General features: G+C 49.2%; 1 protein-coding gene across 4 annotated transcripts in view; it reads right to left on the reverse strand.

The window, feature by feature from the left end:
* The window catches only part of MKI67 (marker of proliferation Ki-67), a 433,449-nt gene that overhangs the window by 178,997 nt on the left and 226,665 nt on the right, over positions 1-27,787 (reverse strand). For 3 of the 4 annotated variants that reach the window (XM_029610010.1, XM_029610009.1, XM_029610008.1), the window contains exons 9-10: positions 21,055-26,104; positions 20,859-20,971 (exon numbers count right to left, since the gene is read on the reverse strand). In XM_029610010.1, coding sequence (XP_029465870.1) covers positions 20,859-20,971; positions 21,055-26,104 — 5,163 coding nt within the window. The remainder of the gene's footprint in view (positions 1-20,858; positions 20,972-21,054; positions 26,105-27,787) is intronic. The other variant, XM_029610011.1, reaches the window with a different exon arrangement.

Consider the following 27,787-nt stretch of genomic DNA (forward strand, 5'->3'; position numbering starts at 1 on the left):
CGATGAAGTAAATGGAATAGTGGCCCAAGCCCACCTCGTCGAAGGGACGGGAACGATGGCCCCTATTTCCTGCAGTCGGTCTAGTGTTTGTTGAACCGCTATCCTCTTGAGATCCGAACCGCAGGGGGAGAAGATGAACTGGTCCCTCGGGGGGCGGACAAACTCCAAGGCGTAACCGTCTCTTATGGTGTCCAGCACCCACTGGTCCGTGGAGATAACTGCCCACTCCTTGTAGAAGTTCATGAGGCGGCCTCCGATCCGGGGAGGTGAGAAGTGGGCTCGTTTGGCATCATTGGGAGGATTTTGTGGGCGGATTTCCCTGCCCTGGACCCTCTCTCGCGGGCCTCTACCCACGAAAGGAACGAGAACAAGGCTGGGATCCTGTCGGCTGTGTCCGGGAACCGGACTGCCGGTAAGACCTATAACGTCGCTGCGCCCTGGCCCTGGTTCTACCGGAAGAAAATGAGCTGAAGGAATGCTGTCTATCCTCCGGCAGCCGATGCACCGAATTTTCCCCCAGTGACTTGATGATCTGATCCAGATCCTCTCCAAATAAAAACTTCCCCCGAAAGGGGAGGGAGCCAAGGCTCGACTTGGAGGAAGCATCCGCCGCCTAGGTGCAAAGCCACAAGAGCCGTCGGGCTGCTACAACCGAAACCATGGACCACGCCATTACGCGAAAGAGATCATACAAGGCGTCCGCCCCGTATGCTATGGCAGATTCCAGACGGTCCGCCTGGGCGGCCTCTTCGGGGGGCAACTCCTGAGAGGTGAGAAGCTGCTGTACCCAGAGTAAGCTGGCCCTTTGCGCGAGCGAACTGCACATCACGGCCCGCATACCTAGGGCGGAGACTTCGAAGACCCTCTTGAGGAAGGTTTCTAGTTTACGGTCCTGCGTATCCCGCAGGGCTGTTCCACCCGTGACCGGGATGGCCGTCCTCTTGGTCACTGCCGACACCGCTGAATCCACCTTGGGCACCTTGATAAGATCCAAAAAATCCTCAGGGAGCGGGTATAGCTTTTCCATGGCGCGTGTGACCTTCAAGGACGCCTCGGGAGTGTCTCACTCCCTGGTGAGAAGCTGTAGGAAGGACTCATGGATAGGGAAAGCCCTTGCCCTAGGACGGAGGCGGCAAGTACTGGATCCCCTTTGCGAGAAGAGGTGGCGACGGCAGGAGCCACAGGGATCGGCGGATCTGGAGGTGGGTCGAGGTCCAGCTCCTGAATAATATGGTGGATGAGTTCATCCAGCTCTTCTTTTTGAAAAATCCGTAGGGCTCGAGGGTCGTCCCCCTCCGTATGTCCATCCGGATGCGCGTCAGGGGGTTCCGGGGAGTCGTCTCTCACCGGCAAAGCCGCCCCCGTTGTACGCCGGGGTGGCACGGGAGAGGGACCCGGCAGGGATCCAGGCATAACGGGCGAGGCGGTGAGACCAACAGCAAGTTTAGAAACCTTGGGGGGGAGGGGCCCCCAGGGGATTCGGCGCCTGCGCTCCCATACCCTGCAAATAAGCCATGTGCATTGCCAGAATAAAATCAGGTGAGAAAAACGGGGAGCTGATTGGAATCCCTGGGGGGGACGGGGACCGTCCTGGGAGCCCCGGTCGGGCAAACCCCCCGCCGGGGGCAAAGCCTGTTGAGAGCCAGTGCAACCAATCCTGTCTGCATCTGGGAGCGAGTCCGTCTCACGCTGTCCCCCTAAAATGGCCGCCGTTCCCGCCAAAGGCGGCGTCGTGGCCGGCCCGCGCCGCCCGGGCTGAGGAGGCGGCAGGTCCGAAATCGCACCGGAGGACTGCAGGGTGCCTTCCCCATCGGGGAAGCACCGCTCACAAAGCCCCTCCCTCAGAAATTGATTCCCCGGTTCGCCGCAGGCCTCACACCTCGAGGACCGCGGCATGTCAGCACCGGGAAAAAAACCTCGGGGGGGGGGGGGGGGGGGGGGGGGCCCAAAAACGAGCTAGTGCCGCGGGGGGGCCTGGAATGGCCTTAACAACCCGCCGAAGGGGTCCAGGAACTGCGGGGGAAAACCCCCGTTTCAGTTGAGCACACACCCGCGGGCGGAGCTTGTGAACCGCGGGACCCACAAACGACGCGTGGAGCGGCCGGAACCACCGGCATCCACGGGGCACCACCAAAAAGAAACAAACCTGTGGAGAAAGAAACTCAAAAAACTTCCACTTACCCCAACGGAAGAGGAAAGGAGTACAGAATAGAGAAGGCAGAGCCACAGACACACGCCTCCTCAAAAATTGAAAAGTCTTTTTTTTTTTTTTTTAATTTTAAGGATCCAAAATGAAGAGAAACATAAGACAGGGAAATACTGTGGAGAAAAAGAAAGAAATAACCAAAAATGAAGAAACCCTGTCAATCTGGGGGAGCTAGTGGATCCCCCCCACTCACATCTGCTGGAGTCAGAAGAATACTGGGCTCCAGCAGAGGGTGCACTACTCTATATGCTGACGCTCTCAAACTCTGTTCTGACTCCATCTGCTGGTCGGGGGATATAACCCACTGTCTGGACTGATCCAGGTACGTACAGGGAACAAACCTTCTTTTTACTTCTCTCCCCCCCCATCCCACACACACACACAGAAAATCCCCAAAAGGGAAATACATGTCCACCATCTGCTGGAGACGGAGAATACTGGCGGGCTGATGTTGGGGCAGACTTTATGGTCGTGATATCAGCTTTTGCTCCATCTCAATCTGCTGGCAGAGATGCATAACCCACTCCATGGGATTGACCCACCCGAAAACCAATGAAATGAAATTAAAAAATATATATTAGGACCACAATGAGAAAGATAACAATCCAAACAGAATAAAGCAATACAAAAGAAAAACACACACATCATATACACTTCGTTGCAACACACAGTATGCTTTGGAATAAGAATGAAGTGATGCCACAGAATTTTATTTTCACCAATCACATCTCATTAAAGTACTTTGGCAGTGAAATTGGCTATAAAGCCAGGCGGGTTACAAGCAGAAAGGTTACCAAAATGGTGCAGGATCTGCAACAAAAGCCAAATGACATGACACCTAGGCATCTGCCATGATGGAACAGATCAATGGTCCCTTGAGCAAAATATCCTATCTTCGGCAGTTGTCAATCCAGGTCATTTGGAAATACCAGGCAGATCCTAATAGCAAAAGCAGAGGTAGGCAACTTCGATGCACAAGCGATGCAGGATGGTAGAGTTTTCAAGATATCCATAATAAATATGCATGAGATGCAGTTTTATGCAATGGGGGAAATTATCTCATGAATATTCAGTATGGATATCTTGAAAGCATAACTGGCTTGTCAAATTTGAGTACCAGAATTGCCTACCCCTGGGGCCCTAGAGGAAAGGAGAGACAGAAGAAGATATGAAAAACATTTACAAACCTTAAAGATATAAATCAGTCAAGAATCAAAATTTTCAAAGAATACTCTGGAACAGAAAGTCATGGTATGTTACTATATAATAAATGTCAGAAAAAAAAATATGTATTTTGTTATAGACAGTATCTTCCAATACAAATGTAAATTTGCTTTGAGCATCTCCCTCCCAAACCTTAAGAAAAAAGCAGACAGTAACAATAAATGACAGCACAAAAAGAACCAAGAGGTCCATCTAGTCTACCAAGTAAATTTTCCCCTAGTTCATCTCTTAAAGGGTAGCAATGGCTGTTCTGTGCATATTACTCTCATGCAGAAATGTTACACCTAAAGTTTACAGAAGTAAAGGAAAATTAGTTCTTACCTGTTAATTTTCGTTTCTGTAGTACCACGGATCAGTCCAGACAGTGGGTTGAGCCTCCTTTCCAGCAGGTGGAGACAGACTAAAACTTGAAGGATGCCCTATATCAGGACAGAGCCTATCCTCTAACCCTTCAGTGTAACGTTTGTCAAAGCATAAAACAAGAAACCCAAGAATAGGATCAAGCAAGTAACTATAAAGCTCAACGGAGCAAATATAGAATAATGTAGAAAAACATAGTATACCTATATGCTCTTGCATCAACTTGGTATAAGAAAATGACCAAGGCTTCCAGTGTAATTGCTCAGTAATCTTGCACAAAGAAAAACTAGGAAAATCTGCAGACCTGCAAGAAAATAAGCTTCGAGAGGACAGAAGACAGACAGGGAAGGGCGTCTGGACTGATCCGTGGTACTACAGGAACGAAAATTAACAGGTAAGAACTAATTTTCCTTTCCCGTATGTACCCGGATCAGTCCAGACAGTGGGATGTACCCAAGCTTCCCTAAACTGGGTGGGACCGAGACAGTCCTGCCCGAAGCACTTGCCGCCCAAAGGAACCGAACACCGGGGTGTGGATATCCAGACGGTAGTGCCGAGCAAAAGTGTGCAGAGACGTCCAAGTGGCAGCCCTGCAAATCTCCTGCGGGGAGACAGACTGACTCTCCGCCCATGAAGTAGCCTGAGAACGCGAAGAATGGGCCTTCAGACCCTCAGGAAGCGGACGACCTTGACAAAGATACACCGAGGAAATGGCTTCCTTCAACCACCGCCCAATCGTGGTCCTAGAAGCCTGTTTACCCTGGTTGGGACCACTCCAAAGGACGAAGAGATGGTCCGATACCCGAAGTCATTGGTGACCTGGAGATAGCGAAGCAAGACTCGTTTTACATCTAGCCGACGGAGGTCGCCACTTGCCGTACCCGCAATCTCCTCCGGAGAGAAAGCAGGAAAATTAGTTCTTACCTGTTAATTTTCGTTCCTGTAGTACCACGGATCAGTCCAGACAGTGGGTTGAGCCTCCTTTCCAGCAGGTGGAGACAGACTAAAACTTGCAGGATGCCCTATATCAGGACAGAGCCTATCCTCTACCCCTTCAGTATAACGTATGTCAAAGCATAAAACAATAAACCCAAGAATAGGATCAAGCAAGTAACCAAAAAGCTCAACGGAGCAACCATAGATTAATGTAGAAGTATGGTATACCTATACGCTCTTGCATAAACTTGGTATAAAATAACCACCAAGGCTTCCGGTGTAAATGCTCAGTAATCTTGCACCAAGGAAAATATGCAAATCTGCAGACCTGCAAGAAAACAAGCTTCGAGAGGACAGAAGACAGACAGGGAAGGGCGTCTGGACTGATCCGTGGTACTACAGGAACAAAAATTAACAGGTAAGAACTAATTTTCCTTTCCTGTACGTACCCGGATCAGTCCAGACAGTGGGATGTACCAAAGCTTCCCTAAACTGGGTGGGACCGAGACAGTCCTGCCCGAAGCACTTGCCGCCCAAAGGAACCGAACACCGGGGTAGTGCCGAGCAAAAGTGTGCAGAGACGTCCAAGTAGCAGCATTGCAAATCTCCTGCGGGGAGACAGACTGACTCTCCGCCCACGAAGTAGCCTGAGAACGGAGAGAATGGGCTTTCAGACCCTCAGGAAGCGGATGACCTTGACAAAGATATGCCGAGGAAATGGCTTCTTTCAACCACCGCGCAATGGTGGTCTTAGAAGCCTGCTTAGCCCGGTTAGGACCACTCCAAAGGACGAAGAGACGGTCCGATATGCGGAAGTCATTGGTGACGAAGATAACGAAACAAGACACGCTTGACATCCAGCCGACGGAGGTCGCCCCCAGCCGTACCCGCAATCTCCTCCGGAGAGAACACGGGGAGTTCTACCGACTGGTTGACGTGAAAGGCGGAGACAACCTTAGGCAAGAAGGAAGGAACCGTCCTGAGAGAGAGCCCGGAATCAGAAAAACGCAAGAAGGGCTCCCGACAGGACAGCGCCTGAAGCTCGGAAATACGACGAGCAGAGGAAATAGAGACTAGAAAGACAGTCTTAAGAGTAAGATCCTTGAGCGTAGCGTGGCGAAGAGGCTCAAAGGGAGCTGCACAGAGAGCACGAAGGACCAGGTTGAGACTCCAAGATGGACACGTGGCCCGGGAGGGGGGGGGTGGAGGTGTCTAACACCCCACAGGAAACTAATCACATCCGGGTGAGCAGCTAAGGCATGACCATCCACCCGACCCAGGAGAGAGCCGAGTGCAGAGACTTGAATGCGAAAGGAACTGAAGGAGAGACCCTTAGAGAGAACCTTCTGAAGAAAAGAAAGAACCAAAGGGATCGAGGCGGAGTGCGCCGGGACACCAGCCTCCGTAATTGCGGACTCAAAGACCTTCCAGATGCGCACATAGGCTAGAGAGGTCGACTGCTTCCGGGCTCGCAGCAGGGTGGAGATGACCTCCTCCCTATAACCTTGGCGCTTCAAGCGCCGCCGTTCAAAAGCCAGGCCGCTAGACAGAAGCGATCAGCCTGGTCGAAAAATACAGGCCCCTGCCGGAGGAGACGAGGGAGATGATTGAGGCGCAGGGGCCCGTCCACTGCTAGATTGATGAGATCCGCGAACCACGGTCTTCGCGGCCACTCGGGAGCGATGAGAATCACCGGACCCCGGTGGAGTTCGATTCTCCTGAGAATTTTTCCTACCAGAGGCCACGGGGAAAACACGTACAGAAGGACGTCCGCTGGCCAAGGGAGAGCCAGAGCATCCGTGCCCTCTGCGCCGTGCTCCCTCCAGCGGCTGAAGAACCGATTGGCCTTGGCATTGCGCAGAGTCGCCATGAGGTCGAGGTGAGGAGGACCCCCACCTGTCCACTATCAGAGCCATGGCCGCGACCGAGAGCTCCCACTCTCCCGGATCGAGCGACTGCCAGCTGAGGAAGTCGGCTTGAACATTGTCTTTTCCGGCGATGTGAGAGGCCGCAAGGCACTGTAGGTGACGCTCTGCCCAGGTGAAGAGGCTGCTGGCTTCTAAGGCTACCAGGGGACTGCGAGTGCCCCCTTGGCGATTGATGTAGGCGACTGTGCTGGAGTTGTCGGACAGGACTTGTACAGCCTTGCCGCGGATCAGGGGAAGGAACTCCTGAAGGGCCAGGCGGACTGCCAAAGTTTCCAGTCGATTGATGTGCCAGCGCGACTAAGTCTGGGACCATGTCCCCTGGGTGGACTGAGAAAGGCAGACCGCACCCCAGCCCAACAGGCTGGGGTTCGTGGTTACTATCGTCCACTGTGGAGCTTGAAGAGGCATCCCTTGCAGAAGATGAGGAAGAGACAGCCATCACTGTAATTCGTCGGTAGTAGACTCCAAGAACGGAAAGACTACGTGGAACTGCTCCGACACTGGTTGCCAACGAGACAGCAAAGCTTTCTGTAACGGACGCACATGAGCAAAGGCCCAGGGGACCAGATCGATGGTAGAAGTCATGGAGCCCAGGACTTGGACATAATCCCAGGCTGTCAAGGAAGATAGAGCAACCAGATTCTGGACCTGATCGATCAGCTTGAGGGCTCGCGCCAGAGGTAAGAATACCTTGCCTACTCGGGTGTCGAAGTGTGCTCCCAGAAATTCCAACTCCTGGGAGGGCGGAAGCTTGCTCTTGGAAAAGTTCACTATCCACCCGAGAGAGGCAAGGAGCTTTAAGACGCAATCCACCGCCCGCCGGCAAGAGGTCTCCGACTTGGCCCTGATGAGCCAATCGTCCAGATAGGGATGGACGAGAATCCCCTCCCGGCGCAAGGCCGCTGCCACTACTACCATGACCTTCGTGAAGGTGCGAGGAGCGGTTGCGAGGCCGAAGGGGAGAGCTCGAAACTGGAAGTCCTGGTTGAGAATGTGGAATCGGAGATACTTCTGGTAGTCGCGGTGGATGGGAATATGAAAATATGCTTCTGCGAGATAGAGGGAAGCGAGGAACTCTCCGGGACGGACCGCCGCAATGACCGCCCGCAGGGTTTCCATGCGGAAGTGGGGGATCTTGAAGGCCCGATTGACCCTCTTGAGGTCCAGGATTGGGCGGAAGGACCAGTCCTTTTTGGGCACGGTGAAGTAAATAGAATACTGGCCGGCGCCAATTTCCCCTTTTGGGACTGGGACCACCGCCCCCAGATCCAGAAGCTTGGAGAGAGTCTGGACCACCACGTCCCTCTTGGCCCGGCCGCAAGGAGAGAATAGAAAGAGATCTGGAAGTTCCCTGACGAGGTCGAAAGCATACCAGTCTCTGATAATGTCGAGGAACCACTGATCCGACATGATTTTGACCCATTCCTCGAAAAACAGGGAGAGGCGTCCGGCCGAGGTAAGGAACCGAGGAATGGGTCGGCTGAACTTCATTGCGTGGCAGGTTTAGCGGTGGTACGCACGGGCTGGCCCTCGCGAAAGGGCCGCCTGCCACGAAAGGACTGCGACCAGGGCTGCGCACGAGAAGACCCCCTCGCAGCCCCGCCCGCGAGAGGCGGAGCCACGCTGACCCCTGAAGCGAAAGCAAGAGGTTGCGAAGTACCGAGAAGACTTAGGGCGGTCCTCTGGAAGCTTATGGACCTTGTTGTCAGCCAAGGAGTCCATAAGCTTGTCGAGGTCCTCGCCAAAGAGCATCTTACCTTTCAAGGGAAGCATGCCCAGCTGAGTCTTCGAGGACTGATCAGCCGACCAGTGGCGTAGCCAAAGGAGCCTCCGGGAAGCAACTGCCGAAACCATCGCCTTCGCCTGCACACGGACCAGACCGTAGAGGGCGTCCGATCGTAGGCGGTTACCACCTCCAGACGTTCGGCTTGTTCTGCCTCACCTGGCGGAAGTTCCCGGGCGCAGAGTAACTGTTGAACCCACTGAAGGCCCGCCCGCATCATGAGGCTGCTATAGCAAGACGCTCGGATCCTGAGAGCCAGAACGTCGAAGATGCGCTTCAGGTGAGCCTCCAACTTACGATCTTGTGGATCCTTCAAAGCCGTGGAACCTTCCACCGGGATCGTGGTGTGCTTGGCCACCGCAGAGACATAGGAATCTACTGAGGGATATTGCAGCAGGTCCAAGCCCTCTTCCGGGAGAGGATAGAGCTTATCCATCGCACGCCCCACCCAGAGCGAACCCTCAGGAGACCTCCCATTCCCGAAGGATAAGGAGCTTGAGCATGGGGTGGAAGGGAAAGGCCGAGGGCGGAGCCCCCCCAGAACCGGGTTCATATCCTTAGGGAGCGAGGCCATAAGATTATCCACGGAGGGACTTTCCAGACCCAGCTCCTGCAACACAAAGGGAAGGAGGGGCTCTAATTCCTCCTTACGAAAAAGACGAAGGGCTCTGGGGTCATTCCCCTCTAGGGGGGGGGGGGGCATCCACCGAATCCGAGGAAGCAGCGGGGTCCGAGGACCCGGGAGACACGGGGAGGGGGGCACCCCCAGGACCACCCGCACCCTAACTGGTCCCTGGGGCTCCGCAGCCGGTCCAGCGGTCAACGGCGCTGAGCGAGGGATTTTTGGTGGTGGTGGGGGGGGGGGGGGGGGGGCGCTTTCGTCCTGCTCATGCAAGCTAGCTAAGTAAGATTTGTGCATGAGGAAAACAAAATCCGCTGAAAAAGGGACCCTGGATTTGCTGGGGGGGAGAAGATCAGGACCCCCTCCTGGGAACCCGCAGGGGCCAAATCGGGGGTTAAATCAAAAAAATATGGCCCCCCAGCCCCAGGGAGCACTGAAATCGGCCCCGATGAAAAATCCAAGATGGCGGCTGTTCCCGGGCTCTGCCGACCCGGGAAAGGCCTGGCCATGCCGGGAGGCGTGGAGCCCCGGGCTAAGTTTGCTTGTCCTGCCGAGGAGGGACCTTCCCCACCCGGCAGGCAAGCATTGCAGAGGCCCTGACGCGAAAAACGCGAAGAAGGCAGCCCACAAGAAAGGCAGGCTGCCTGCCGGGACATAGCTAAGCTGCGGCTGAAGAAAAAAAAAGCTGAAAAAAAGCTTGATTGACAGCCTGCACAGCAGGAGGGAAACCTGCTGCCTTTCTGCTTGTCTGGCTGCTGGTTCTAGGCCTACTCTGACCAGAAAAAAAGGAAAAAGCTGGTCAACTGCTGCCAATAAGTTAGAGGTAGGTGAGTACCTGCAACTTAGTTAAAGTTTGAAACTAATGTTTTTGGTTTTTTTTTTTTTTACTGAGCGCAGCAGCGTGTTCAAAACCCTCTCGGCAGCCAGATTTGGGGGGGGGGGGGGGGGGGGGGGAACGAGGCCCAGAGAGTGTCGGTCCCTACACCTGGAAGCGTCCACGGACTCAGGCTATGCAGGGAACCCCCTCCTTCTAAAGGGGCAAAGCCCCCCTGAGCCGGGCAAGAGCTGGGAGACGGCACCGTCTCCCACACAGAAACAGGAAAAATCAGTAAAAGGAAGGCAAAATTCCCTTCTAGTTTTTTTTTTTTTTTGCAAAGAAATACTTGCTTGAGCCTAGCAAAGAAAGAAGAAAAAGGCTGACTAGCCTACAGCAGAGAACCGAAGGGGAGATGCTGCACCTGCTGGAGACAGACGAATACTGAAGGGGTAGAGGATAGGCTCTGTCCTGATATAGGGCATCCTTCAAGTTTTAGTCTGTCTCCACCTGCTGGAAAGGAGGCTCAACCCACTGTCTGGACTGATCCGGGTACGTACAGGAATCCCATTTCTTCATTTCCATCCTCTAGCCCAGAAGTGACCAACTCTGGTCCTGGAGAGCCACAAACAGAATAGATTTTCAGGATATCCATTATGAATATGCATGAGACAGTTTTGCATACAATGGAGGCAGTTCATACAAATCTATCTCATGCATATTCACTGTGCACATCCTGAAAACCTGGCCTGTGTGGCTCTCAAGGACTGAAGTTGGCTATCCCTGCTGTACCCACGAGAGTTCATCTACATTTATCCCACACCCTTTTAAATTCCATTATGCTTCTGGTCATCACCATCTTGTCTGGGAGGTCTTTCCATACAATTTGGCTAATGTAGGCTGAGGATCCTGAGGCAGTTCCCACCCATTTCTCCCTTCATCTAGTTGGATTGGTTGAATGTGAGCACAAGGATGTTAGTTAATCATTTTTTACATATAGTGCACCTAATTCTACCTTGTTATTATATACCTCATGGTCATAAGCGAGGGTTTCAATTTTTTTTGCACTGTGTGCATCTTTTCTCTTGATCTGGTGTTATGTTTGAGCGTTCCGGTTAACTGGAAAAAGGAAAAATTTAATCTTACCTGATAAAGCAGAGTTTGCTTACCTATAACAGGTGTTCTCAGAGGATAGCAGGATGTTAGTCCTCATACATGGGTGACATCATCAGAAGGAGCTCCAAGATCGAAAACAATTTCTGTACATTTGACTTCCCACACTATGCATGCCCAGCATGCTCTATATCATGCGTCTACATGGGGTCCCTCTTCAATCTTATAAGAGATCTGTATTGGGACCCTTATTTATACTTTATAAATGATCTGGAAAGAAATACGACGAGTGAGATAATCAAATTTGCAGATGATACAAAATTGTTCAGAGTAGTTAAATCACAAGCAGATTGTGATAAATTGCAGGAAGACCTTGTGAGACTGGAAAATTGGGCATCCAAATGGCAGATGAAATTTAATGTGGATAAATGCAAGGTGATGCATATAGGGAAAAATAACCCATGCTATAATTACACAATGTTGGGTTCCATATTAGGTGCTACAACCCAAGAAAGATCTAGGCGTCATAGTGGGTAACACATTGAAATCGTCTGTTCAGTGTGCTGCGGCAGTCAAAAAAGTAAACAGAATGTTGGGAATTATTAGAAAGGGAATGGTGAATAAAACGGAAAATGTCATAATGCCTCTGTATCGCTCCATGGTGAGACCGCACCTTGAATACTGTGTACAATTCTGGTCGCCGCCATCTCAAAAAAGATATAATTGCGATGGAGAAGGTACAGAGAAGGGCTACCAAAATGATAAAGGGAATGGAACAGCTCCCCTATGAGGAAAGACTAAAGAGGTTAGGACTTTTCAGCTTGGAGAAGAGACGGCTGAGGGGGGATATGATAGAGATGTTTAAAATTATGAGAGGTCTAGAACGGGTAGATGTGAATCGGTTATTTACTCTTTCGGATAATAGAAAGACTAGGGGGCACTCTATGAAGTTAGCATGGGGTGCATTTAAAACTAATCGGAGAAAGTTCTTTTTTACTCAACGCACAATTAAACTCTGGAATTTGTTGCCAGAGGATGTGGTTAGTGCAGTTAGTATAGTTGTGTTTAAAAAAGGATCGGATAAGTTCTTGGAGGAGAAGTCCATTACCTGATATTAAGTTCACTTAGAGAATAGCCACTGCCATTAGCAATGGTTACATGGAATAGACTTAGTTTTTGGGTACTTGCCAGGTTCTTATGACCTGGATTGGCCACTGTTGGAAACAGGATGCTGGGCTTGATGGACGCTTAGTCTGACACAGTATGGCATTTTCTTATGTTCTTAAATCAAAAACAGGAGGAACCCAACTCCACGGGGTGGCGGACTGGTTTTGTGAGGACTAACATTCTGCTGTCATTGGAGAACACCTGTTACAGATAAGCAACTCTGCTTTCTCCATGTGTGAGGATGATAGTCCTCACACATGGGTGAATCCCTACCTACAGGTTGCCCCCCCACCCCCAACATAAAAAGGGACCAGACACCCAAACTAGGTGCCAATGGGCACAACATTGGTGCTATTGCTAACAGAAGGGGAGACAGCCTAAACCCAAATGGGCCCTAGGTGGGAGAGAGTTGGGTTCTGCACCTCAAACAGATTCCAAAGGACAGATTCGCTAAACCTGTCGCATTGGCCATCTCTATCCAAGCAACAGTGAGATTTGAATGTGTGGAGAGAACTCTATCTTACAGCTTTGTAGAACTCCTCCAGGGGAACTGCTCGCAAATGGGCCACAGACGCTGCCATGACTCGTACAGAATGAGCCTTGACAAGGCTCCCAAGATGCAATCCCGCCTGGTTCAGTCTAGCAGAAGAAGATGCAATCTGCTAGCCAATTCAATAATTCCGTTTGGTAAAGGCAATGCCCAACCTATTTCTATCAAAAGAAGAAGTTCGGTGAACTGAGGGCTTCTGTCTGCTCCAGAGAGAAGGCTAAGGCTCACTTGCAGTCCAAACTGTGCAGGGCTTGTTCTCCTTAGTTCGAATTGAGACTGGGAAAGAATATTGGCAGGACAATGAACTGGTTAAGATGGAAGTCTGTCACCAACTTAGATAGGAACTTAGGGTGTGTACGCAAGACCACACTGTCATGATAAAACTGTGTAAGGTCGATAAGTCACTAAGGCCTGGAGCTCACTGACCCTGTATCCTGAGGTGACCAACACCAAAAATATGATCTTCCAGGTCTGGTACTTCAGATCACAGGTGCACAGCGGCTCAAAAGGACCTTTCATCAGCTGAACTAACACCACTTTGCAGGGAGTGGTTAATAGAACGGAAAATGTCATAATGCCTCTGTATCGCTCCATGGTGAGACCGCACCTTGAATACTGTGTACAATTCTGGTCGCCGCATCTCAAAAAAGATATAGTTGCGATGGAGAAGGTACAGGGAAGGGCAACCAAAATGATGAAGGGGATGGAACAGCTCCCCTATGAGGAAAGGCTGAAGAGGTTAGGGCTGTTCAGCTTGGGGAAGAGACGGCTGAGGGGGGATATGATAGAGGTCTTTAAGATCATGAGAGGTCTTGAACGAGTAGATGTGACTCGGTTATTTACACTTTCGAATAATAGAAGGACTAGGGGGCATTCCATGAAGTTAGCAAGTAGCACATTTAAGACTAATCGGAGAAAATTCTTTTTCACTCAACGCACAATAAAGCTCTGGAATTTGTTGCCAGAGAAGGTAGTTAGTGCAGTTAGTGTAGCTGGGTTCAAAAAAGGTTTGGATAAGTTCTTGGAGGAGAAGTCCATTAATGGCTATTAATCAATTATACTTAGGGAATAGCCACTGCTATTAATTGCATCAGTAGCATGGGTTCTTCTTAGTGTTTGGGTAATTGCCAGGTTCTTGTGGCCTGGTTTTTGGCCTCTGTTGGAAACAGGATGCTGGGCTTGATGGACCCTTGGTCTGTCCCAGCATGGCAATTTCTTATGTTCTTATGTTATGTTCTTATGTACCAAAACCCAGCGGGGGGCCTTCATGGAGGATTCAACTGAAGAAGGCCCTGCATGAAATATACAACTATATACTGAACAGAGATGGGCATGCCATCTACACCATGGTGGTATACGCCAATTGCACTTAGATGAACTAATGGAGTTGCTTTTCAAGCCAGTTTCCAATAGGTGGGGAAGGTAATCAAGCAGTTTTTGTGTGGGGCAGGAGAAAAGATCTAAGGTCTTCTGCTCACACCAAACAGAAAACCTCCTCCACTTCAGTCCACAGGACTTTATAGTAGATGGCTTTCTAGAAGCCACCAAGACACGAGAAATCTTCTGAAAGATCAAGTGGTTGAAAAAATAATTATTCAACATCCAAGAAAGCCTCTGAATGGACAACTCCCGCAAGAGTGGAAACCAGATCTGTCTCGGCAAATAAGGGGCAATGAGAATCATAGTCCCCTTGTCCTCGCAAAGCTTCAAGAGAGTCATCACTACTAAGGGAAGAGGGCTTCTGAGGCAGATTTACCATCTGACCTGTACAGGGAGCAGAACATAGGTACCTTTCTGTTGCAAGGGGACGTGAAGAGATCCACGTCCAGGCTCCCCCAGAGGCGGAATATCTGATCCACAACCATTAGTCCAGAGACCATTTGTAGGGTCTGCAGGCATATATCAGTCTATCCGCTAACAAGTTCTCCGTTCTGGCTAGGTACATAGCCCTGAGCACCATACCATGGGACAGTGCACATAACCAGATCTAATCTGCTTACTGACACAGGAAATATGAAAACATACCTCCCCCTGCTTGTTCACATACCATATCACCACTTGATTATCTGTTTGAATTAGGGCAACTTTGTTGGACAGCCAATCTCTGAAAGCCCACAGCATGTACCTGATTTCACACAGCTCTAGGAAATTGACTTAGCAATAGCATTCCCGGGCAGACCAGAGACCCTGGGTGCTGAGCATATCTACATGAGCTCTCCAGTCGAGTGATGGCATCGGTGGTTAGGAAAATTTGGTTAAGAGGATCTTGGAAAGAGATTCCCCCGTTCTAGATTCGAAAGTACCCGCTACCAGAGCAAGGAGTCCTGGATAAGCAAGGTGACTCGGATGCAATCCTGGAGGTTCTGCGTGGTCTGGCGCCACTGTCACCTCAGGGTGATTGGGCTTTGTGCATGTACAATTATTGTGCCAAGGGAGTGACATATAGCCCAACAACCTCAACATATGCTAGGCTGATATCTGCTGAATCTCTGCCATGATGGTCATCAGAGTGATGGCCCTTTCACGAGGCAGGCGGCCTTGGCTGTGTCCAGCAGGACTCCTATGAACTCCAAATTAAGTGAAGGGCTCAGATGAGACTTCAGGTAGTTAATGACGAATCCTAGTGACTGCAACACCCAGATGGTCAAGTGCATGGACTTGATGTCCCCTGGCTGAAATGTGCTCTTGACCAGCCAATCATACAGATAAGGGAAACCATGCAATCTGAGCCTAGGGAGGTGCATCACCACTTTGGCAAGACCCATGGTGCTGACCCAACCCCAAACAGCAACAGAAGTGCTGTTTTCCTACCACGAATCTGAGATACTTCCAGTGACTTGGAAAAATCTCAAAACGAGGGCACGCGTTCTTCAGATCAGAGGGAGCATTGCCAGTTCCCTTTTTGTAAAAGGGGAATCAAGCTGCCCAGAGAAACCATCTTGAACTTTTCCTTTTTGATAAATCTGTTCAAGGTCCTTAGATCTAGGATGGGACAGAGGTCTCCTGTTTTCTTTGGAATCAGGAAGTACCTGGAATAAAATTCCTGCTCTTTTTCCTCTGGTGAAATAGGCGCGACTGGTTCTGGCCATTAAGAGCGAGGAGAGCTCCGTCAGTAGTACTTCCTGATGCACTACCACTCCCCAAAATGCACTCGGAGGGCAATTTACCAGGGGCATCCAATAGGTTCAATCAATAACCTTGACGGACGATGGGAAGAACCCACTAGTCTGAAGTTATACTGGGCCACTGGTTTGCAAAGAAACGTAGCCTGTCCTCAACCAGCGGATCCATCGCCACAGATACAGGTAACTAGCCTACGCTCCCTAAGACCCAGTCAAAACCCTGACCCCGGAGTTAACTGAGCCCCCGACTGGGCCGTGGGAGCTCTCTGCTGCATGGGATGGCTGTGGGAGTCCAAATGCTGCTGACGGGATCAAGGGGTGGAGGGCAGTTCTTCCTCTGGTGAAGGAAAGACTTCTTCTGCCCCGGTCTCATCGACCTTCTAGCAGAGGACGGGTCCAGACAGCTGGTGGAGAGTTGTTGGTGGGTTTTATGGTAGTCCCGGAGCTGGTTCACCGTATTCCTCAACCTATCTCTAAATAGATTCTCCACAGTACATAGCACATCAGCAAGTTGTTCCTGTACCTCTGGTCGGAGATAAGAGGCCTGCAGCCATGTCATTCTGTGGAGGCCGATTCCCACTGGAGATGCCTGCGATGCTATTTCAAAAACATCGTAAGTCGCCTGGACCTTGTGTTTTTCGCACTCCAGGCTCTTATGCACCAGAAGACATTGTTAACGACACTATCGTGACATTTTGTTGTTTAATCCTGGAGACTATCTCCCTGAGCTCTTCTCTGAATAGATTGTCGTCTCAGCATGATAGATCTGCCAGCTTCTAATGAATGTCCTCTCCATGGTACTACACCGCTGCCATGCCATACAATGTACTGCGATGGATGCTGTAGATGTATGAGATGTCTCAAATGCCTCAGACAGCTAGGAATGTCGCATCCCTTCTTCCAGATCATGGAGTGGTTGGGGCATTATCCCTCTGCCACTCCTTGTGATTTTGGGCAAGTCACTTTACCCTCCATTGCCTCAGGTACAAACTTAAAATTGTGAGCCCTCTGGGGACAGGGGAATCTAAGCAGAATATATTCAGGTACTGTAGGTAAGTGGCTGAAAAGCAGAATATAAATCAAATCAAATAAAATAAAGATCTGCTCTCCCGTCTCCGATCTGACTAAAGGTTTCAGTTGCTGAAGACATGCATAGAAGTACTGCACTAGGTAGAATTGATGTCGTACTCATGATGTTAACATGGAGCTTTGAAATACCTTACAGCCAAAGTTATCTAACATTTTATGATCCTTCCCCGGGCGAGTATTGGCATGGAATCTTGACTTCTTCGCTTTTTTTCATTGCGGATTCCATCACCGATGCATGAGGTAAGTACACAACTCCATAAGCCAAAGACTTAAGGTGAAATTTAAGTTCTAATTTTCTAGATACTGATAGATCAGAAAATGGGGACACCCATGATTTCATTGCTACAGAATCCAATACAGCTTGTGACGTAGAGCCGTGGGCTCTGCTGGTATGTCAAGGATTTTCAAAATACTTAATGCCTCCGAACATGGATCAGGCATTTTACGGACTTCCACGTTTAAGGTAGTGCCCAGCTTTTCTACGAATCTAGAATGTGTCAGGTCTTCTGGTGGAGATGAAAGCTACGGAGGATCTTCTGGGGGATCAGAAGGAATCCCCATGGAACTAGCCTGCGAATAAGAATCTGAAAACTTTCCTTGATATTCAGACTGAGGGGAAGGAGGTGGGCTGTTCTTCTCCACAGGACCTGTTAGCTTGGTCGGGTCTTGTGATGGTGGCAATGACAGAACCTCAAACTGGTGATGAGGGTTCTGGACGAGATATAACAGTGTCTTCAGAAAAGTGCCCAGGGAGAAATGATGGTTGTTGCTGAGAGTGCAGTGAAGGGAAAAAATTGAGAATGAGCTAAATTTGTTGCATACCCTGGCTGGAACAGGTCCCTAGAAATGGGGAGGCCTCCCACTAATTTCACTATTTCGTGAGAAGATCTTGCAGTTGAGTGTCTGTGGCTTCAAGGTGGCGGAATGGCTGTCAATTCAATATCGGAAACAGGAGGTTGAAGCAGGCTAAAACTTAACAGTTCCGGCGAAGGATTCCTGTCCCTTGGGTACAGTTGTTCCTGCAAATACAAAGTAGCGTGTTTGCAAAGTGATTCTGATGAGATTGGAATAAACTCGCCTTACACTCTGTGATGAAATGAAAGAGCTAATAGACTGCAGTTTTGAAGGAGATGACCAGGGTTAATTAAAGTATCAAGAACTGGCTCTGTTTCCTTGAAGAGGCAAGGTGGTGTAGAAGGTCTTTCTTTTCTTTTGGAATGTGCTGGTCTAGCGCCAAGTCTAAAACAGGGGGACGTTTGGAAACATTTGACTAATCAAGCCCTCTAACCCACACTCTGGGTGGCACTGACTGCTTATGAGTCTATGCCTGTGTCGTGGATTTCTCCACCTGCATCCTACATTTTGGTTCGACATATTACTCTTGGTGTGGTGCAGTCTTGCTTCGACTGAGTGTCCTTGCGTCAACACATGCTTCGTGTGTTGCATGGACTGCAATGCTTACTTTGAAGAGTCACGTATGCCAAGCTGGACAATGCCTTCTTTTGCGAAGCAGACAGCATGGAATGCTTCAGATCCCCAGATTTTGAGGTGGCACAGATTTAGGGGATTTTTCTGCGCAGTTTCAAGGACACCTGAGGTTTTATTCTGTATTTGTAGATCAATAGCTTCATGCTCCTCTGGGCACTTAGGCTTATGTTTGGGAGCACATGTCAGCCTTTCCCTCAGGCCCATGGATGCAGATCATCTCTCTGGGTTCGGCTGAGTGTTTTCAGGCCCGGGGTAGACTGAATTGAATGCCTCAGAGAAGGGACACAACTGTCTGATGCAGATGAGCCCCTTTCCTCCTTTCACAGTCAGCAATCTTTTGGGCCCTCTGATGCTGCACCCACGGTGACATTTGGCCGCTATCACAGTAGGTGGCCTGATCATGATCCGGTCCTAGACATATATAGTCATAGTTATGTTCATCGGAGACAGACATAATATGCCTGCACTGGCAATACTTGAATCTTGATCGCTTGGATGTTAACACTAAAAAAGTACTGTTGGGGTTTCGTGTAAGACATAAAACCGGAAAACACTTTCTCTGAGGAGAAATATTAGGAGAAGATTCTCCAACACTTGGGTGCACAAGCGCAGAAAAAAATGAAACAGAGGAAACTTCGTAGCACACAACACAACTGCGCAGCAAAGCAAAGAGCTAATCTTGGAAAGAAGGCTCTGCCTAGTGTGCTGTCTGATGTCACCCAAACAGCATGGCTAATTCAGCCTGCTGATCGATGGAGAAAACAAAACCCATCTAGCCCTGTAAGAAGAGAGAACTTCTTCAGCTTGATATTTTCACTGCAGTAGCTGTGAGAGAACACAAAGAGCCAAGACTTGCAGGATATGTGAAAAAAATGAGACTGAGGGGGCCCTGCCTGGGAGATGACTAAGGCTGCACATGCTCAGTGGAGCAGACAAGCTTTGAAATCAACATAAGAACATGCCATACTGGGTCAGACCAAGGGTCCATCAAGCCCAGCATCCTGTTTCCAACAGTGGTCAATCCAGGTCTTAAGAACCTGGCAAGTACCCAAAAAACTAAGTCTATTCCATGTTACCGTTGCTAGTAATAGCAGTGGCTATTTTCTAAGTCAACTTAATTAATAGCAGGTAATGGACTTCTCTTCCAAGAACTTGTCCAATCCTTTTTTAAACACAGCTATACTAACTGCACTAACCACATCTTCTGGCAACAAATTCCAAAGTTTAATTGTGCGTTGAGTAAAAAAAGAACTTTCTCCAATTAGTTTTAAAGGTGCCACATGCTAACTTCATGGAGTGCCCCCTAGTCTTTCTATTATCCAAAAGAGTAAATAACCAATTCACATCTACCCGTTCTAGACCTCTCATGATTTTAAACACCTCTATCAAATCCCCCCTCAGCTGTCTCTTCTCCAAGCTGAAAAGTCCTAACCTCTTTAGTCTTTCCTCATAGGGGAGCTGTTCCATTCCCCTTATTTTGGTAGCCCTTCTCTGTACCTTCTCCATCGCAATTACATCTTTTTTGACATGCGGCAACCAGAATTGTACACAGTATTCCAGGTGCGGTCTCACCATGGAGCGATATAGAGGCATTATGACATTTTCCGTTTTATTCACCATTCCCTTTCTAATAATTCCCAGCTTTTCAGCTTGGAGAAGAGACAGCTGAGACAGCTGAGGGGGGATTTGATAGAGGTGTTTAAAATCATGAGAGGTCTAGAACGGGTAGATGTGAATCGGTTATTTACTGTTTGCTTTTTTTGACTGCCGCAGGACAGTGAACCGACGATTTCAATGTGTTATCCTCTATGACGCCTAGATCTCTTTCTTGGGTTGTAGCACCTAATATGGACCCTAACATTGTGTAACTATAGCATGGGTTATTTTTCCCTATATGCATCACCTTGCACTTATCCACATTAAATTTCATCTGCATTTGGATGCCCAATTTTCCAATCTCACAAGGTCTTCCTGCAATTTATCACAATCTGCTTGTGATTTAACTACTCTGAACAATGTTGTATCATCTGCAAATTTGATTATCTCACTCATCGTATTTCTTTCCAGATCATTAATCTATATGTCAGAAAAGTAAAGAAAAGCAAAAGAAAAATGAAACCTATAGTTTCATAGTTATTTAAATTTCCTTAACTACCTTAATTACTAATCTGTTTTATATTTACCTGCATCCGCTATAATTTTCTTATAATGTGCCGTTATCTCTCTTGTTAAATGTAAACCGATGTGATGCTTTTCACTAAATGAATGTCGGCATACAAAAATCCGCAAATAAATAAATACATGATTTATAAATATATTGAAAGTTCCATGCCAGGCTCCACTGGAAGATGCAGCCCACTTGTGAGAACTGCCATCCCGCTTATCCTCAAAGAAAAGCAGGCACTATCATTTTCCAAGACACATGTACATAGAAAGAACAGAACAATATCATATACCTTTGATTTTAATTTCTTCTTGCTCAGTTTTACTCGGAGGCCATCCTTTTTCTCCTGTTTAACTTGTGGTCTTGCAACACCAAATTTTACCACATCTGCCCAAGACTTTGCAACTAGAACAAAAATACAGAAAATTAGTTTCACAAGCTTCAGAGATTATTTACAAGAGCATATTCTAAAATTTAAATTAACATACCAAGCAAGTTGGCTACATTAGCACTTTTTCTTCTAGAACGAACATCTTCCAGAACATTTCCTCTACTTCTTCTGTATAATGGGGTTCTGTTTGCAGTAGATCTCATGCTTTTCCGTCTTGATTGTTGTTTAGACATGCTGGATATGGACATATTAATAGACTGAACAGTATTAAAGTCTTCATTTGGCTTCAGTCCAGTAAAGTGTCCTTTTGCACAGATCTCTTCTGGAGCATCCTGAGAAGAACTAGGTGGCGTACTGATGCGAGAAACTGAGAAGCGCCCTTTTTTATATGGTGTATGCGGCGACGAAACTGTAGTAAAGTTAGAATATAATTTTTGAGGTGAAGTCATCAATCTCTCAGAAGATGAACTAACTCTCTCAATACTACTGGGATTTATAATTTCATCTAAATTAGAATGGAAAGCTCTGGCTGAGATTGGGGCTCTGCTTGGTGACTTTGAGGTGGGTGAGGACATGGTTGACCAGGAGTAAGAGGGCCCATCTGCTGATCCTGCAGTGGCAGACAAAGTAGTGGTTGACTTTAAAATACGGGGCCTCCCAGAGGATCTTATGGTGGCAGAAGTACTGATCAACCTTGCAGCTGATAATCTTGTGGCAACAGGTGAAGTAACAATGGGTGATCTTCCAATGGCAGGCGAACTGAATTGTGAACGTCCAGGAGAGGATTTCATTAATGATGAACTACTAGAAGGTGAAGTGCCAGGGAACCTTGTGGTTGGGGACATCCTGGATAGACGTAGGCTAGCAGGTGAAGTGTTGTGGGACCTTGCTGTTTGGGGACTTCCTGGTGACCTTGAGTATAGACTTCTGTCAGCTGATGCAGTGCTATGGGACCTTGATACAGAGAACCTTGAGGATAGAGTCCTGCCAGCTGGTGAAGTGCTATGGGACTTTACAGGAGAGGGCCTTCCTGAAGACTTCATTGCAGGGGACCTTGAAGAAGGCATCCGGCCAGCTGATGAGATTCTGTGAGTCTTTGCCGCAGGGGACCATGAGAAAGTACTCCGGGCAGCTGGAGAGATACTATGCAACCTTGTGGCTGGGGACTTTCCAACTGACTTTGCTGCAGGGGAACTTGAGAAAGGCCTCTGGCCAGCTGCAGAGATACGAGACCTTTTGGCTGGTGACCTTCCAGGCGACTTCAGTGCAGGGGACCTTCCAGGCAACTTAACTACAGGGGACATGGAGGAAGTCTGGCCAACTGGCAAGATAATATAAGAATTCGCTGCACAGGACCTTCCAGGCAACTTCGCTGCAGGGGAACTTCTAGGCGACTCTGTTGCAGGGGACCTTGAGGAAGGCCTCTGGCAAGCTGGTGAGATACAAGGGGAACTTGAGAAAGGCCTCTGGCCAGCTGCAGAGATACGAGACCTTGTGGCTGGTGACCTTCCAGGCGATTTCGCTGCAGGGGACCTTGTGTCTGGGGACCTTCCAGGCGATTGCGCTGCAGGGGACCTTGTGTCTGGGGATCTTCCAGGCGATTTCGCTGCAGGGGACCTTGTGTCTGGGGATCTTCCAGACGACTTCGCTGCAGGGGACCTTGAGGAAGGCATCTGGCCAACTGGTGAGATTCCAGGCGACTTTGCTGCAGGGAGCCTTGTTTCTGGGGATCTTCCAGGCGACTTTGCTGCAGGGGGCCTTGTGTCTGGGGATCTTCCAGGCGATTTTGCTGCAGGGGACCTTGTGTCTGGGGATCTTCCAGGCGACTTCGCTGCAGGGGATCTTGAGGAAGGCATCTGGCCAACTGGTGAGATTCCAGGCGACTTTGCTGCAGGGGACCTTGTGTCTGGGGATCTTCCAGGCGACTTTGCTGCAGGGGACCTTGTGTCTGGGGATCTTCCAGACGACTTCGCTGCAGGGGACCTTGAGGAAGGCATCTGGCCAACTGGTGAGATTCCAGGCGACTTTGCTGCAGAGGACCTTGTGTCAGGGGATCTTCCAGGCGACTTTGCTGCAGAGGACCTTGTGTCAGGGGATCTTCCAGGCGACTTTGCTGCAGAGGACCTTGAGGAAGGCATCTGGCCAACTGGTGAGATTCCAGATGACTTTGCTGCAGAGGACCTTGTGTCTGGGGATCTTCCAGGCGACTTTGCTGCAGAGGACCTTGTGTCTGGGGATCTTCCAGGCGACTTTGCTGCAGAGGACCTTGTGTCTGGGGATCTTCCAGGCGACTTTGCTGCAGGGGACCTTGATGTAGGCATCTGGCCAACTGGCGAGATTCCAGGTGACTTTGCTGCAGGGGGCCTTCCAGGCGACTTTGCTGCAGGGGGCCTTCCAGGCGACTTTGCTGCAGGGGGCCTTCCAGGCGACTTTGCTGCAGGGGGCCTTCCAGGCGACTTTGCTGCAGGGGGCCTTCCAGGCGACTTTGCTGCAGGGGGCCTTCCAGGCGACTTTGCTGCAGGGGGCCTTCCAGGCGACTTTGCTGCAGGGGGCCTTCCAGGCGACTTTGCTGCAGGGGGCCTTCCAGGCGACTTTGCTGCAGGGGGCCTTCCAGGCGACTTTGCTGCAGGGGGCCTTCCAGGCGACTTTGCTGCAGGGGGCCTTCCAGGCGACTTTGCTGCAGGGGGCCTTGAGGAAGTCCTCCTGCCAGCTGGAGAGAGACTATGCGGCCTTGCGGCAGGGGGCCTTCCAGGTGACTTTGCACCTGGGGTCCTTGAGGAAGTCCTCCTGCCAGCTGGAGAGAGACTAGGGGGCCTTCCAGGCGACTTCGCAGCAGGGGTCCTTGAGGAAGTCCTCCTGCCAGCTGGAGAGAGACTAGGGGGCCTTCCAGGCGACTTCGCAGCAGGGGTCCTTGAGGAAGTCCTCCTGCCAGCTGGAGAGAGACTAGGGGGCCTTCCAGGCGACTTCGCAGCAGGGTTCCTTGAGGAAGTCCTCCTGCCAGCTGGAGAGAGACTATGCGGCCTTGTGGCAGGGGGCCTTCCAGGCGACTTTGCGGCAGGGGGCCTTCCAGGCGACTTTGCGGCAGGGGGCCTTGAGGAAGTCTTCCTGCCAGCTGGAGAGAGACTATGTGGCCTTGCGGCAGGGGGCCTTCCAGGCAACTTCGCAGCAGGGGTCCTTGAGGAAGTCCTCCTGCCAGCTGGAGAGAGACTATGCGGCCTTGTGGCAGCAGGCCTTCCAGACAACTTCGCAGCAGGGGTCCTTGAGGAAGTCCTCCTGCCAGCTGGAGAGAGACTATGCGGCCTTGTGGCAGGGGGCCTTCCAGGCGACTTTTCTGCAGGGGACCTTGACAAAGTCCTCCTGCCAGCTGGAGAACGACTATGCAGCCTTGAAGCAGGGGACCTTGCAGGCGACCTCACTGCAGGGGACCTTGAGGAAGACCTCCTGCCAGCTGGAGAGCGACTATGCAGCCTTGAAATAGGGGACCTTACAAGCGACCTTGAAAAAAGCATTTCGACAGTTGCTGGAGTACTAAAGGCCCATTCTGGTGAAGATAGCATTTGTTCAGTTGAGGTGCCAGAGGACATCGCAAGCGAGGACTCTGAAGATGAAGTGCTACGGGATCTCCCTGATGACCTTAAGGCAGGAGACTTTGCAGATAGAGGCCGGCCAGCTGGCGACATTGCGGATGGAGGCCGGCCAGCTGGCGACATTGCGGATGGAGGCCGGCCAGCTGGCGACATTGCGGATGGAGGCCGGCCAGCTGGCGACATTGCGGATGGAGGCCGGCCAGCTGGCGACATACCGGGAGACCTTGTGTAAGGAGGACAGCCTGTTGGTGACATACCGGGAGACCTTGCGGATGGAGGACGGCCCGTTGGTGACATACTGGGAGACCTTGCGGATGGAAGACGGCCCGTTGGCAACATACCGGTGAATGTTCCTGTTGGTTTCAAGGCAAGGGACCATGAAAGAGTCTGACCAGCTGGTGATTTGTAAGGGGATGTTGACATCTTCAAGATGGAGGACCTTGAGAATGCAGTCTTGCCAGTAAGTGAGATGTCAGAGGACCTTGTTATTGGGGATCTTCCTCTCAATTTCAAAGCTAGGCACTGTGAAGACAGAGCCTGTCCAGTTGGTGATGTGCCAAGGGACCTTTCATGCGACTTCGCTGAAGGGGACTTTGAGGAAGGCCTCTGGCCAGCTGGTGAGATATTATGAAACCTTGTGGCTGGGGACTGTCCAGGCAACTTTGAGGGCGGCGTTTGGCCTGCTGCTGAAGTGGTAAAGGGCCATTCTGATGAGGATAGCATTTGTTCATTTGGTGAAGTGCAAGAGGGCCTTGTGACTGATGACTTTGAGGATGAAGTGCCATGGGATTTCCCCGATGACCTTAATACATGGGATCTTGCAGATTGAGTCTTGCCAGTTTGTGAAGTGCCAGGAGACCTTATGGCTGGGGATCTTCTTGGAATTTTCAAAGTAAGGGACTGGGAGGACGGAGTCCGGTTAATTGGTAACATGCCAAGTGAACTGTCTGGTGACTTCAAGGCAGAGAACTGTGAAGTTGGAGTCTGGTCAGTGGGTGAAATTCGACGGGATCTTGTGGCTGGAGGCATGCTGGATGACCTACTAGCTAAAGCTTTGATGGGAGGCGAAGATCGACGGGGCACTGCAGCTGAGGATCTGACAGGTGAAATGGAAGCACAGCTCCCATTTATATTCCTAGGAGGTGAAACAGCAGTGGACTTTGTAGTTGAAGAGGGTGAAGATTTCACAGTATGTGAAATATTACGAGAGCTCCGAACTGGTACCTTCCTAGCAGGTGATGTGGTTGAAGATGTCTTAGATAAGAAGCTTGCTGGAGACCTACTGAATGGCACTGTCCTGATAGATGAAGTGATAGAGGACTTGACATCAGAGATGCCTGTGAACGAGCTGGTCACCGAAGCACTGGCAGCAGGCAATCTGGCCAGAGCCTCAGTGGTTGCAGTTGTTTCAGCAGAGGACAACCCAGCTGGGTTCATTACAGATGAAGGTGTTGAGAATGTCTTTGCTGCGGATCTGCCTACGGAACTTGGCATGGTCTCAGAAAGGTAACTTACTACAGAACCTTCTGAAGTTTGCATCGGCTGCTGCTTGGAACGGTCCTAAAAAAAAAAAACCAAACAAAGACAACCAGAATGATATTGTGAGAAGATAAAAAAAGTGACAGCTTTTTTTGAACATGTTAAATAATAAAATAGAGATAAAGAAATAGTACTATTTATACTTTAAAGATTAAAAGAAAGCTATTCCTATTTTTGTTCATAAGGACAAATATGAGAGACTCTTGACTCACACTTACTTAATGAAGAAATAAAAGGGGGATCCAATATAACAAGATTAGAAAAAGTGTATGCCATGGAGACATTTCCCAAGGCATTTATATCACCAGCAATTATTTGTGATAAACAAAATGCTGTTGCTATGGTAAGAGTTGATTTTAATGCTGGGATTTTGGGGGGAGGGGGAAGTGGAGGAAAGGGCAGGGATCAAGTTAGGAAAAGGAAAGAGGCATGTGAAGTTTATCAGAATCACTACATTTGTAAATTAAAAATTAGAGAAGTATTTTGAAAAACTGGGAGGTGTGAGGGCTGGGTGAGGAGAAAAATGAGAAAGGTAGAAATTAGGAATGTGTAAGAGATTTGTGCATTTCTTCTTTTGACCACGATTCACATAGACCTAGATTGCTCTGCACCCAATTATCTAAAAAAATGTTTAGTCCTGCATCAACCTGTGGTCTTTACATTCGATGGACCAAAAACTGTTGTCTATACCAGCAATTAAGACCACTCAGTAACAGTGTACAAGGAAGCGTGCCATTTCTCAGATTTCCCTATCCCTCTGGAATAGTCTTCCTGTAGGTCTTCGGCAGCTAAAAGATTACAAGTGTTTTAGAAAGGAGCTGAAGACAGTTGTTTTATGAAACCTTTAACTGTTGAATGATTTAAGTTTGATGTGCTTTTAATTTGTATTTTAATTATTATTCTGCTTGTAATCTACCAGGAAAAAGCCCTGGTAAAATGGCAGACTAAAAATAATATACTAAAATAAATCATCATAAGAATATAACAACATACCATACTGGGTCAGACCAAGAATCCATCAAGCCCAGCATCCAACAGTGGCCAATCCAGGCCATATGAACCTGGCAAGTACCCAAAAATTAAGTCTATTCCATGTTACTGTTGCTAGTAATAGCGGTGGTTATTATCTAAGTCAACTTAATTAATAGAAGGTAATGGACTTCTCCTCCAAGAACTTATCCAATCCTTTTTTAAACACAGCTATACTAACTGCACTAACCACATCTTCTGGCAACAAATTCCAGAGTTTAATTGTGCATTGAGTGAAAAAGAACTTTCTCCGATTAGTTTTAAATATGCCACATGCTAACTTCATGGAGTGCCCCCAAGTCTTTCTACTATCCGAAAGAGTAAAAAATCGATTCACATCTACCCGTTCTAGACCTCTCAAGATTTTAAACACCTCTATCATATCCCCCCTCAGCTGTCTCTTCTGCAAGCTGAAGAGTCCTAACCTCTTTAGTCTTTCCTCATAGGGGAGCTGTTCCATTCCCTTTATCATTTTGTTCACCCTTCTCTGTACCTTCTCCATCGCATTTTTGAGATGCGGCGACCAGAATTGTACACAGTATTCAAGGTGCGGTCTCACCATGGAGCGATACAGAGGCATTATGACATTTTCCGTTTTATTCACCATTCCCTTTCTAATAATTCCCAACATTCTGTTTGCTTTTTTGACTGCCGCAGCAGACTGAACCAACTATT

Source organism: Rhinatrema bivittatum, chromosome 7 (genome assembly GCF_901001135.1).
Source record: "Rhinatrema bivittatum chromosome 7, aRhiBiv1.1, whole genome shotgun sequence".
Classification (NCBI taxonomy): Eukaryota; Metazoa; Chordata; class Amphibia; order Gymnophiona; family Rhinatrematidae; genus Rhinatrema; species Rhinatrema bivittatum.